Below are 13,369 nucleotides of genomic sequence, written 5' to 3'. Positions count from 1 at the left end.
ACTTTGCCCACAAATCAATACATTTTTTTTTCATTTTCGTCGATGTAAAGCTACAACGACGATAACTCTGTACCACAATAGTCTCAAAAGTCTGCATATCCCGCAAGAAACGCAGAATTCCTGAAAAAAATGCAAAACGGCCAATCTGGTAAAGATTTGGCAAGGCCAATTATCTGCACAAGTTCACAAAGAGCAGCGATGGCTTTATCCAGCTGCTATCATCGATACTAAAGAAGGATGTGACGTAGGGGTAGTTGCCAGAGCACCAAGTCGCGTTCGAATCAGTGCCAATGGTTTTGGCGCCTGCCCTGATCTTGAAGCTAGCAGAGCTGTCATCATCAAGCTGCATCAGCGCACAACTACCCGGTCCACTACAAGGAACGCCAAGCGATGTGGTATGCTCTGATCAAACTCAGAGTGTACTCGCATTTTACACGGATCACGCGTCGTTGCGGACAGCGATGGAGAGCTCTCACCTTTCGCAACGGACCATCCGTTGGCTGTCTATCTTTTCTGAGTACGACTTCGTCGCCCACTTGAGCCCGGCAAGAATCACAGAATTGCCGACGCGCGTTTTTGGCGCCTGGATTACAATCAACGTGGAGCGCTAGGTCATCAGGTGAGGTCATCAGGTGACGGATCAAGAGGATGAAGAGTGTGCAGTCTGCGTGGCATCATCATGACGCTGATCACACTTACCTTCCCTCGCGACGAGATCGCAGCAGCGTACGACAATGACCCCATCTACGGTGTCATCTTGAAATATCTGTCACCTCTCCTAATAGCGAAATGCTGGAGTTTTTATGGACTTCATCTTCGTTCTTCCACCCGACTCAGCGGTATGCTTGCGATCGTCGATCGTTAGTAACAGCCGTACGGAAGGACCCCGAAGATGAACGTGTGCTGAGAGGGGCAAAAAAGGGTCCATTTCGCTCCGGTGGATGACTCGATCACCGAGGAGAAGTCCGCGACATACTTCGTTAGCGTGGTATTTCGTCTCCACGGCCCCGGAGTTTATCGTATCTGTCGTTTCACACCCGCATTTCGGTCGCGCCTCTTCGATCTATTGAGGAGTAAATTACTGATTTCTACCGCGGCACATCCGGAGACGGATAGACAACCCGAACGTGTCAGCCGCGTCCGGGAAGACGCCCTCCGTAACTACGCGACTTCGTACACGAGGTGGAGTGCGTTCCTAGCGCTTGCTACATTCGCACTCAGCTACGCCGAGCAATCCTCGACGGACCTGACGCTGCTCTTTGTGAGCAGCGCTCACCGCCCACGTGTTTCGACACTTCTAGCTGTGGGACATTCCACGAATGCTGGCGGCTGCACCCTTGTTGGGGAAAAATATCATTAAGCCGGCGCTGATGTCGAATCTGCGGCCATTTCTGCAGCAACGAGCCAGTGTCATGGCCTCCACCAGGACATGAACCGATGTATGAACGTGTATCAGTAACCTGACCGGTGTCAAAGGGTCTTACAGTGCATATGACTGCAGTGTTATCTTAGAGTGGAGTCAGTGGGAATGTCTTGACCCGATCTCAGTCGAAGAAAATCATCGGGCTACCTTAATGTACTGCCTCTCCGATCATTGACAACGCAGAACTTGATCGACCCTGATGGCACGACTGGCGAGCAGGCCGCAACCACGGCCAGTTATACACCTAAATATTTTTTCGATGCTTTTAGCCGACCGCTCGGCCGGGATTTGGCATGCAGCGACAATCCATCACAATACTCGTTCGTGGTACAGTGCAAAACGCAGTGGACAAGCTGAAGGAATATGTAGATAAACGCGGTCGAAAGAATATGAATGCATTTAAGACAGGAGACCGCGTGCTCCTATCGACAGAGGGAATCGCGCATCCACCGTTATCAATCTGGGAGACAACAAACTAGATCACGCTTCATTAATTTTCCGCGTAACCGAGGCTATAGACGACGCTTCTTCTCTGGACATGCCGTCGTCACTTCGACTCCACCCGATCTTTTACGCAAGCGCTATTTCCCTGCCGCCATTCCGAATACAAGTCGCCGGATGGATCACGTGTCGGCCGACCAGCCCGACGAGCTTGACGTGTCAAAGAACCATCAGCCCCAGGCGCCCGCTCTCGCGGACGAACACCCTGCTGTGCAGAGCCAAGTACACGTGTCTTCAATCCACGAAGGCGAGACAGCAGATCACAGCTCTACTGCCAAATCTTTTACGCGATCTGCTCCGACCGCCAGGAACAAGATCAGCTCCAATCCGAGCGTTCAACGCGCGAATTGAAGCAGTCTCCACCTCGCACTGGATGTACAGGGAGAACGTTGTATCGCCGTGAAGGACCACCATCGATAATTGACTTGGGTGACGCGCACCGAATTGTGGAACGTATCGAATGCCCCCGCGGCCCGTTTGCTCAGACCACTATCCGTAAGCATACTTACCGCGTGCGCTATCCATCTCGGGTATCCTCCGGAACACGGTACGTGGAAGCCCCGTGCTAATCTACTCTGCGACGACCCGGACGTGGCTCATGAGCATAAGACCAAGCTGCTTGGGATGTAGGATACCCTCCCGAGAATATGAGCGAGATCGAGAACATCCACGCGAATGACCCTTATGAGGAGGCGACAAAGACGCTGTGCCTCGCTGCGTGTGACGTTGGCGTGAGAGGTCGCAATTAGCCGTCTATCCATACTGGTGAGGGCTCGTATCTGGTGATCCATTCTGATTCTTCACCGCTGAGCGGCCGCTCAGCGAGAAAGATGTTGTCCCACTCATGTTGCGTCGGACGCGACGGCGTGCCACAGGACTTGTAATTCCCTCTCACGTGCACGAAGCGGACTCGTTTACGCGTACCTGCAATCCTTCACATGTACCTGCCCAATCGATGATCCGCGAGAATGTCCTCGCGATACGCCACCCAGTCACGGAAACTTTCTTCAGCATGTGGCATCCGCGTCGAATGAAGGCTGGCCAGAAGCGACGAAGCCCCTCAAGATCAGCTCCTTCGATCTTCCTCTTCCGTGCCGCACGAGAGCGACGAAAATTGCTTCGTGGTGTCAAGCGTATCTGATTTTTCCGCTCCTGGCAAGTTGAACAGGTCCCAGGGAGCAAGAGCGTCATCCATCCAGCGACCGCGTGCTTCTAGCGCTGATCCTCGCCACTGCTGTCTGGGCTGTCGCCGTCGCCAGGGTAGCTGCGTCTACCGTCGCCATCAGCGCCGTGCTTGTGCTGACGTCCACCAACTGTGCCGTATTGTTCTCGATCATCTTCGCTTCGTTGGCGTTTTGAGTTTTCTTCAAAGGTGTGTTTGTGTGGCGTAAGCGCGATTTTGAGAGGAGGGTGATGTAATGGGCCCAACTTCAATTTCACAAGTAGATAAATATCGCTTAATACATTACACAAGTAGGCAAAGCGATACACGGGTAGCGTGTACCAAGGTGTGATCATCTGGAAGGTAGACAGTGGGGAGCGTGACTCAGTTATTTACACTCAGATGTTGACTTACATTTAAGTGGTTTACATGAGGCCCAGAGTAGCCTGTTACCAGATAAATCAAAGTTGACTTTTTCACAACCTAAGATTTATTTTAATATCGTGAGCTTTCTCTACGCTTTAGCGTAAGCTAGTAGCGGCGGCTCTAGTACCGTTACAATGTAAGCCAAAGAAATAAACAACATTTGCATAGCTTCATCAGAGAATACCGAAATCCGTACGTGCGTTGTCGTTTTGGAATCACAAGTCCAAAAACAAACTAATGGTTTGCTTATCAGCTGGCAAGCGCTTCTAGGATTGCTGGTCAGTCGGTACTTAGCCGAAGCGGAAAAGGAGGCAAGACTTTGGATACTGGCGCTCTTAGTTAAACTAATACACTCATTTCAAAGTGCTGATACGTCGCTGACGAGAAACGCGATCGTCGATGTCGCCGACGGCTGAATATTACGGCACAAATACGTTTAGTCACACATAACAACATCAGACGGGGCAGGAACCGAATTATACACATTACCTTACTGGTAGATGGTGGCAAATATTGCAGTGCTCTTCCTGATGTAGACGACTTCGAGCGCGAGCTTTGGGTAATAAGTCATGTTGGCAGCGCATCTTTACGTCCATACACGTCAACTAAGGCCAGTAAATCCTAGACACACCACTCGACAAAGCAAACTTTGCGCTGCTTTTAGTTACGGTACTGGAGAAGGATTACTTTGCTCTGGGGTTGTATTAATATCTTCGATGAGTAGTTATTTTCTATTTTTGCGCTTCTTCCTCACGCGTTGTTGCACTTCTAAGTTGCTGACTCAGCATATTTGACTGTCATCACATTGACAACACCTGTTACGAATGGTGGAGTGTGCACAATCTTAAGAGTGGGCTCTAAATGTTTGGTACTCAGAGACTACATTATTAAATAGGACGCGAGCCTCTGTCATGTCCATCTTCTTAAGCTGAAGACGTCAGCACACACTCTAAAACTTCTTCAGATGATCAAACAAAGCAACAAGCTTTCGAGCTTCCCACTGGCTAAACGTTTTCCGTAACCACCTCCGCATTCTAGATCTACGTGTAAATGGGGTTGTATGTTTCGAGCATTTCAAAGGCAGAGGGCCATTGGGTGACATTGCTTTGATAAGGGGGAGATCTGTGTGCATCTTAAGCTCACGAAGTTGTTTTCGTGGCAAAAATTGACCAGGAGATTGCGCACGGCGGATGGTAGCTCGTCGTGTGGCTTGAATCACAGCTAAGCTGAGCCTATGACTTGCACAGCCTCCAAGCGGTATCTTGGTCGCAATGGAGTGGCTAAGCTGCAATTATCTCCCACAAATGAGTCTTGAGCAGCCGCACGTGAGCATCGAGCATCGCCTGTCTGGGCTCTTCTGTGAGAGGGATACTTGACATAGTGTAGCGCAACGTAATCACACCGCAATACGCCCAACACTCGAGCATAAGGCCGAATGCGTTTTGATCTCATTCTCCAGCTGTTGGTCAGCCGTGATCACAATGCCTTCCAGGTACTTCTTCACAGACTTTGCTGTGACCAGCCGGAGCTAAATTATGACGCGAATGGGAGCGTCTTCGACCATGTGTAGAGACGTGATCCGCATTATTTTTCAGTAAATCCAATGAAGCACAATTGCTAAAAATTCCTCAGGGATAGACCCCAACAACTCCATCGAGCCATTGAAGCTGCTCTGAAACAATTCATATAGCCATCGTGTGTTCCTGAAGATGTGTCAGAAGGCTGGAAGCAACCTGCTTACGATTGTGTCCACAAAGGCTGCAGCGGAAGAGACATTGACCAAGTGAAGCAAAAAGCGAGTAGCCATTGTTGTTTGGGAAGAAAGTGGAAATTAGTCGCCAATGTAGAGCAGCAAAAGAGATGAGACCGATGATTGAGGGCTCTTGACCATTATACATTGTCGACGCTTCTGTTGTGTGGTTGGCTTTATCCATGCCGCAGGTTTTCATTACCCATAATTGGGTTCAAGCAATTGTTTTGGAATCTGGCTTGTAATTTAATAAGAAGGACGGTTTTAGGGTACCGTATCGCACTTGTAGATTCCGACAGCAATATCCGGGTGGGGGTTGGGAAATTGACAAACCTCTAAAATGAAATAGCACCCTTTCATATTTAATAATCATGGGTTGTATCATATGTTTAATACGAAACGAGCAGTTACGGAAAAGGTAATTGCACCATTGAAATCAGGAGGGGGTGGGGACCCGAGAACCCTCCCAACACGGGAGGTGGCCAAAATGAAGCCCGACACAAGGCATTGCCAAACGTGCGTGTGCTCGTACGCACGTGGTGGTGGTGGTGGGGGGGGCATCACGGTCTAGTAAGCTGTACACTGCAGCATATGCGGATCAATAATGCCAGTTTCAACCTGACCGATTTGACTATCTAGTAGATCTAATTCTGCAAGTCGCTCTGCTAGGTTGTAGCACTTGCTGGCAAGCTCAGAATCGAAAGGACGTTCTGCTGCAACACAGGAGAAGCCATTCGCAATTGTAGTTGAGCTCGTACGTCCCCAAGCGGTTGAACTTTACCCAATCACTTTCTTGTGGTCGGGAGGTGTAAGCTTAAAAGCACGACCGTTCGCTTCGTCCAGCTGCCTCTGCAGGTCGTCTACCCATGCACGCCTGATATGCTACTTATATGGCTTGTTCCAGCTGACATCAGCCGGTTGGCAGACGCAAGTATACCCTGGCGGGACCTTCATGAGTACCATGTCCAGATCCTTCGCGCACTCGACAGCATCTTTAGTCCAATGGACTGAGAAGTCGCCCCACAAGAATAGCATAGACTTTGACATGTCAGAGCGGTCTCCAAATTGGTAGCGCAAGAATGCAAACGATATTGTGGCTGTTCACCACCCGCTGGAGTTGCCGTATATCTGCAGGCCGAAGTCGTCTTGCAGTCGCTTGATGTATTTCCAGAAACGCTCCCCAAAACCGTGGTGCTGCCGAGTGTTGATTGCAGCCGTGACAGTGGTTTTTTGATGGGGTGGTTTTGAGGACCAAGAAGAGAGGCTTCTTCCCCCCATGAGAGCTATCTAGTAGCATACACGTGAGGCGTTCCTTATCACGACAATTCGAGTGAATCCATACTGTCTTACTGCCCTTCTTCTGAATAGTAGACGTCGGGATATACTCGAAGAAGACTGACGTTTGGTCGGCGTTGTAGACCACATCAATGTCTTAAACCGCCATTTTAGCCAGCACTACGACCCGGAAGTTCTTTGCCACTGTTAAGGCATCGCTTGGGCAGGTTTGACCTTGTCGAGGTTTTGATCTAAAGCTGAGATGGTGGTGATGCAAAAAGCTGCCTTGTCATGAGTTTGTAGCCTCAAAGAAGCCACGAGGAACGCCACTCTCAGTTACCACTCGCAGGATCCGTGAACGGAGCATTATTGACGATGTCGGAGCTCCTTCCTCCCTGCAGTCGCCCACCTATCTGACGAGGTCGTGCCCACCGTCCGCGCTCAATGAGGTGCCCAGTCCAAGCTGCTGGATCCCACGACTCGATGCCCCTGTCACCGTCTCATATATAGCGACAAGCTTGCGTTTCTTCTTGACCCACATATTGATGCTCTTTCGCTTAGTGTCGAGCATAGTGCCCTCCAGGCCCGGAAAGAAGGTAGCGTATCTTGGATCCCCGTGCTTTCGTACGCGTTAACGACGGCGAGTCGAAACTCATACGTCTCCCAGGTGAGCCTGTGCTGACGCTGCTTCCTGCCGCCACCATCGCGCTTTGGCTTTCGGCCATGCGGCATTTTCAAAAATATGATCTAAGCTGGTGCACCGTGACTGGGAGCGCAAGTGCTGAATGGTTGGTTCTGTGATGTTGTCGGAAACAACATATCGATTTTGGTTGCTCTAATTGGTGCGATTTGACGCTGTCGGAAACAACATATGTACTCTGGCTGTTCTTTTTGGTGCGGTTTGATTGAATAATTCCCATGTCGAAATTTACATGTTGTCGGAATCTACGAGTGCGATACAATACTACCTGAGCGGGAGCTACCGGAACATGACGTATGTACCTGTACGCTACTGAGAGCCTAGTTGTACATATTATCACTGAAAGCAGGGCTGCAAGGCCACAATGCAGAAAAAAGGAGGTGGGGGGTACTTATGGCAATATTAGCACAACACATTTCCAAAATTTCATTATTTTTGAGATTTCACTGGCTCGATGCGGTGTGTGATTGGCTCTGGCGCACTGTATCGACATTGTTTTTTAATATGCTTGTGCCGTACGTGTGTTACCTAAACGTACGATCAACTTTGTGAATTCGGTGATTATGCTATCAACACCGCTACATGTGCGAACCGATTACTTTCGTACCTCAAGCTCAACGGCTGTGCAGAAAGTAAAAGGAGGCAAGGGTTGGTTGAGCTAATCCTGGTCAAGAAGGATGCAAACACGAAGAGGCTAAAGTAATTGACATCAACCGTATAAAGTGACATCTCCAAATGCCAGCCAAACCATCACATCGACAAGGACTTATTAGTGCTTAGCTAGGGCAAACATGAACTTTCACGAAATGATATGTAGCATTATCAAAACTAGTTGGAGAGAGAAGTGCCTTGCGAAGACACTTCAGCATGAACTGATGCCTTAGAAAACTATCTAGCGCTTGGGTTGGCTTAGGCGACATTTGGATGCCGGTAAGGTAGCACTCGAAAACCATTAGAACAACAGGACCACAGCTTGAAATTTCTGGTTCGCTAGCGGTTGTGTCCCTCGTGGTCTGCATGAAAGTGCAGATCTCGCCAAACAGTTTTTGCAGCAGAGATTTTCATTCGGGGTAGTATTTTGACTTGGTGGGTTGAAGCGGTCTAACAGGACAGCTCCTCGGCTCTCGCTACGAAAGTCCAGTATGACGTCGTACCAATGGTGGCTGGTAACGTGAAGGGGTAACAAGATGACCTTGTTGGCATCTCGAAAAAACTCATCAGCGTGTTGAACTCTTGATTGTGCATCTCGCTCTTGAAACCGACTGCAAATGGGTTGACTACACCAAAGTTTGGATGCTCACGCTGGAGTGGCGACGCACTGTATCTAAGGAAGTTGTCGTCGTTCCATTCGACATGCGGCAAGGTCAGAAATGCGTGATGCGGAAAACTGTCATACGAGGTTTGACGTACCCCCACGATGTAGATAGAACAAGTACAATCGCTCTTTATCACTCTTTGAGGTCGCTCCTGATCTTGTCTGATAGTGATTCGGTCATGGTAATGCGTTTGGTACGCGTATTTACGACCCAGAAGATTGCGTTTTCCGTAGTATCCAAATATTCCATGCAGGTGACCCATTTTACCAGAATTTTGGCTGGAATTGTGATACTTGAATTAATCAAATGCTTTCGTTTCCTACGAGGCTGTGATGAGCGTATTGCCCTAAAACACAGTTCAACTGGCGTAGTCAGTATAGCTACATGAAAGTACCTATAGGACGCCCGGTGTAATTACAGATACACGTATACAGACAGGTGTAGCCATGTTTACTATATAGTAACTGCTGTTACATTGGCTTGCATGGCCAGAAACATCGTTCACCACGAACGAGAAGAACTTGTAGCTTAAATCATCCATATTGTGTCGCATCGATGAGCACAATCTCCGAGAAAGCTTTGAGCTGGCGTCTCATTTGTCGTGTCTGAAGCGTGATCGTTTGAGCCGTCCGCTCATCGTCAGCGTGCACGGACGTGCGATTACCACGCCCTTCGCAGATTACACGCAGGACTGCTTCAAGACGCTCCTCGGTGGTAGCACTTCCTCGACGCTCCTCCTCATCATGTTGTGTTCATATCTGAGCGTGACACCCAAGGACATAAATATTGGTCAGCTAGAGTTCTTGAATGCAATTACCAGCTCGACTTTTCCATCTTCTTTTGAAGAAACTGCATAATCAGCTTGGGCTTCGATCCCGCGAACTGGAGTTTGTCGACAAAGCAATCAGAGCTGAGTCTTCTACGCGGCAATTGAATGGTTGGTTATCATAGATAGCCTTGGACAAATTGTTGCAGTCCGCTGCGTCATTCGAAGCAACTGCAACCTTCACGTTTGCCGGACACCCCGTTGACTTACCGGCTTCCGCTGTCGGTGCTACGGATCTTCCGCTACCAGCCACGAATGCACATCATCTTGAGCCAAAACGTACCGAAGCTAGCGGGAATCACAGATCTCTCGCTGTCTTGAGCGGCGTCGACCGCCTCCGCACCTCCCACACTGACGCTGTTAGATGTGGCGGTGAGGCTTGGTTCCGATCCGGCGCGCGCTTGGATCTCGCGGTTTCTCATTTCGACGGGCGTCGATGTGCACAAACAAAATATCTAATGGATCGCTTCCTGGAACGCAGGCTAGTCGTCGTGCCATTCAACGGGGAGAAGAAGGCACCCCCACGTGGCGCCCGGCGGGGCGTGGCTCTCAGGCCCACTATCCCTCATACCTTTATCCAACGTAACAAAAGATCAGGATGGAGATAGCTACAATGAGCGCAGGCGCCTTTACCGGTCGTGGAAAGAGGCAAAAACACCCTACTATTGGCAGTTTTGGAACATTAGAGCATCTGTACCGGTAGCGCAATGGATTGTTTAGTGGACATCCATTGCACTATTTGCATTTTGCCGGCTTTACCGGCGTAGTGGTAAAGCCGGCAAAATGCAAATAGTACAATGAATGTAAGTAACTCTAAAGTAACGTGATTGCGTATGCTTTTTCCACTATCACTATTCTTTAGTGAGAACGACCCCGTTTTCCACTAGCTAGTACACAACCCCCTTCCCTCTGGTACCAGCCCCAGCAGCACCAGTCATGCCGAAAGCAAAAGGGTGAGCGAGAAGAAGAAATTCACCTATGCCAGGAGCAGGTGAACGTCACAGAGGACCAAGCCGTTGACACAGACCAGTCGATGGCCACCTTTTGGGAGCGCATTTATGCTACCTTCGTGGAGCTCGAAGGGGGCACAGCTTCGCGCAGCACCAACGCACTTCAGACCCACTGGTCAAGCTTGATTCGACCTGCCGTCACTTTATGTGCCTCACTCCATGCTGCTCTACGTATCATGGGTACTTGAATAGATAAAGAGCTGACCTAACGTAAACTGTCATTTCAGGTACTGGCGGAACAGGTAATGGTTGGAACGAAGACGACGTTGCACACGAGGCTGCTCTTCGTTTTACAGCAAGAAGGGATCAGTCTAATGAGAACAGCCTACGTGAGTACAATACTGACGACAAGAAGATGCGTAAGCCAAGACTTAAGAGGAAGGAGTTTCGGCTAGAACATTGATTCTCTGTACTGCGGCAAAGCACCCGCTTCACGCGGGGCATAGCTCAGCACCCTAAGCGTCATTTACCGCATGAAGAGCGTGCTGAACGGTGTGATATTAATAAAAAGTAGTCATAAAGTAACACAACACTCCTTTAAAATGTCCTACGAGCAAGCCGTCGACCAGATGCCCTCTATTGACACTCACATTTTAGCTGTGTATTCACTCGTACGACAAGGTGTTGTCGAGTCTTACCATGGCAATACTCAACTATTTATCTCGGCCGCCACGATGTCGCATACTTCTACACGTTGGACTTAGAAGTCATGCAGATTAGTGGTATATAGCGTTGGATAGATAGCGAGTATTAATAGAATGAAATATAGTGAAATTGCCACGACGCTTTAATGGGCCTTTGCACCAGCCTGATGATTTGCAACTGCATGAGGTGGACAGTTGCTAGCGGAAACGAACTATGCTAAACGCATCAGTCTTAGTTCGCGCGCGCGTGGCGGGGGGGGGGGTGACGGGGTCACACAGCACCTTGCGCTAGAGGAAGTTAGCTTCCGAGAGCATACAAACTCTCAGTGAACGGCAGTTCACAGGTCCCCTCTTTATTCTAAAGAGAGCGAAGTGACCTAATTAAGGTAGAATGTAAACTGAGTAAATTTATAGGTAGATAAAGCTTGGGTTTAATACAAACTATAAGTCACCTATAGAAATGCAATGTCATCAACCAATGGTTGGCTTTGGACGACCTTGGTACTTTGTACCAAATATCCCGAAGTATGACGTGTTACACTTCATGTAACCAGGGTACACTTAGGGCTACGTACCCCGTTACATCCTCCCCCACTTAGGTTCGGTTTACCGACCAATCAGAATGAAGAGGTGTTCGTCACAAACTTTCATTCTCAAAGTCGAAAACCATCGACTTGGCCGCGCGAGCGCGGCGGAGGCTCACTTCACAGTTAGAGCCTCGAGCAGCTGTGCGCTCTTCTACTAGGTCTCCACTTTGACCGTTTACCATGCCTCGTGGCACTGCAAAGAGCTGTGCGAATACACGCTCCAAGGCTGTTGCCGGGAAGGCGCAAGCCAAGAGCACTAAGCCTCACGACAAAGGCTCGGCATTTAAGAAGGCTACTCAGGGGGCCTCCGAGGCGATCGGTTTCTCGGGTGACGCGGCTGGGGCAAGCGAACAAGCAAGCGCCGCAGCCCGTCGCCCTCGGCCTCTCCAAACAATCGTCCGAGCCCTAGGTTCGTAGAACGTGAGTTCAACTCTGGCAGTGAGGACGAAGCCGAGTCCGGGAGCACGCACGATGCACCTGCGGGCTCTGCGGAAGGGCACAGCCCAGTGCCCAGTGAGCACAAGGATGACAGGGTGCAGTCGCTCGCTAGTGATCAAGGTGATCACAGTCCCAGGACGTCTGTGCGCTCTGAGAGTCCGGCCGTCAAGGCCAAGGGCACTCCCAAAGCTGGTGGCGATGAGGAAGAGAATCCTCGCAAACGTCTCTCGCTTGCCGAGGGCCTTGCGCGTGCTAGGGCCTCTAAAGCCGAAGGCGCTAAGCCCTCGAAGAAGCGTACAGCCTCGCCTCTAAGTCTCCTCTCCGCGAGGAGAAGGAGACTCGGCACTCCCGTCGGGGCATCTTCGACTCCTCGGATGAAGAGGATGAGAAGGAGGAAGAAGAGGAGGAGGAGGGTGCTATTTCTGAGCCCCGGGAGGCCCCGAATAACCTCGACCAGCAGCAGGAGGATTTCCAAGCTGCCCAACGAGTGCGTGGGGGTTCGGTGGTGGCACCCGTCAGCCAGAGAGCTGCCATCAACTCAAGAGGGTATTGGCCTCCCGAGGAGAGCTCTGGGGCTGACCTCTTCCTAGAGCTTCTCGTCGCTCCTCGTGGCCTTGTGGGCGGCGACACTTCTAGGGGCATTTACGAATGTGCCCTTGTTCAGAAGGAACAGTTGTTCGTTGACAACTTGGAGGCTGCTCGGTGTGTGCTTCTCGCGCCACACCGCATCCCCCTTAAGAACTTCACGACTTGTCGTAAGAAGCCCTAGACCCGGGGTGGTCTCTATCCTCTTTGGGGATACCCCTGGGTTATGCCCGAGAACTGTCCCACCTAACGTTCTTGTGAGGACATGTTCTGGGCGTGGGTAGAGTCTCTCAAGTACTCACCCACGGAGTTACGGGAACTCCATGAAGATCAGCTGCTGTCCCACATCCTGGACCAGCGTGATCTTCGTGTTCGGTTTGCCCACTTCGTCAGCAAGCGCATGCTACCAAGGGTCATCCTGAAGCGTGCGGCTTCCAGCGCCCACGATGAACGCGGGTACGGAGTGTATTCATCGTCCGTACCCCGTTCAAGCAAGAAGCCCCGGACTACCTTTGAAGCTGCCGTCGCTTCTGTTCCTAGATTGCGACAGCCTTCGGGCAGTCAATCAGGAGCCGTTCAATCGGCTCCCACGAGTTCTCGGAGTGGGCATAACCCCTCCACTTCAAGAGGAGCCGTCGCTTACCGCGACGCCGTTGCTCCTGGAGAATCCGCTCCACGTGGAAGTGGACTTCTCCATTCCGGTCAAGCAGGGGCGGAGGTGCCCTC

General features: G+C 50.4%; 1 protein-coding gene across 1 annotated transcript; it reads right to left on the bottom strand.

The window, feature by feature from the left end:
• Window positions 1-6,039: 6,039 nt before the first annotated feature.
• On the bottom strand, window positions 6,040-7,108 carry PITG_10072 (uncharacterized protein; the record flags this gene model as incomplete). Its single annotated transcript, XM_002902559.1, has 4 exons — window positions 6,040-6,136; window positions 6,200-6,269; window positions 6,613-6,693; window positions 6,970-7,108. The coding sequence occupies 4 exons, from the start codon at window positions 7,106-7,108 to the stop codon at window positions 6,040-6,042; spliced, it is 387 nt and encodes a 128-aa protein (XP_002902605.1).
• Window positions 7,109-13,369: the final 6,261 nt, after the last annotated feature.

Source organism: Phytophthora infestans, genomic scaffold (assembly GCF_000142945.1).
Source record: "Phytophthora infestans T30-4 supercont1.17 genomic scaffold, whole genome shotgun sequence".
Classification (NCBI taxonomy): domain Eukaryota; phylum Oomycota; class Peronosporomycetes; order Peronosporales; family Peronosporaceae; genus Phytophthora; species Phytophthora infestans.
The sequence above is the reverse complement of the archived record's forward strand: the minus strand, read 5'-3'. Positions and strand labels throughout refer to the sequence as shown.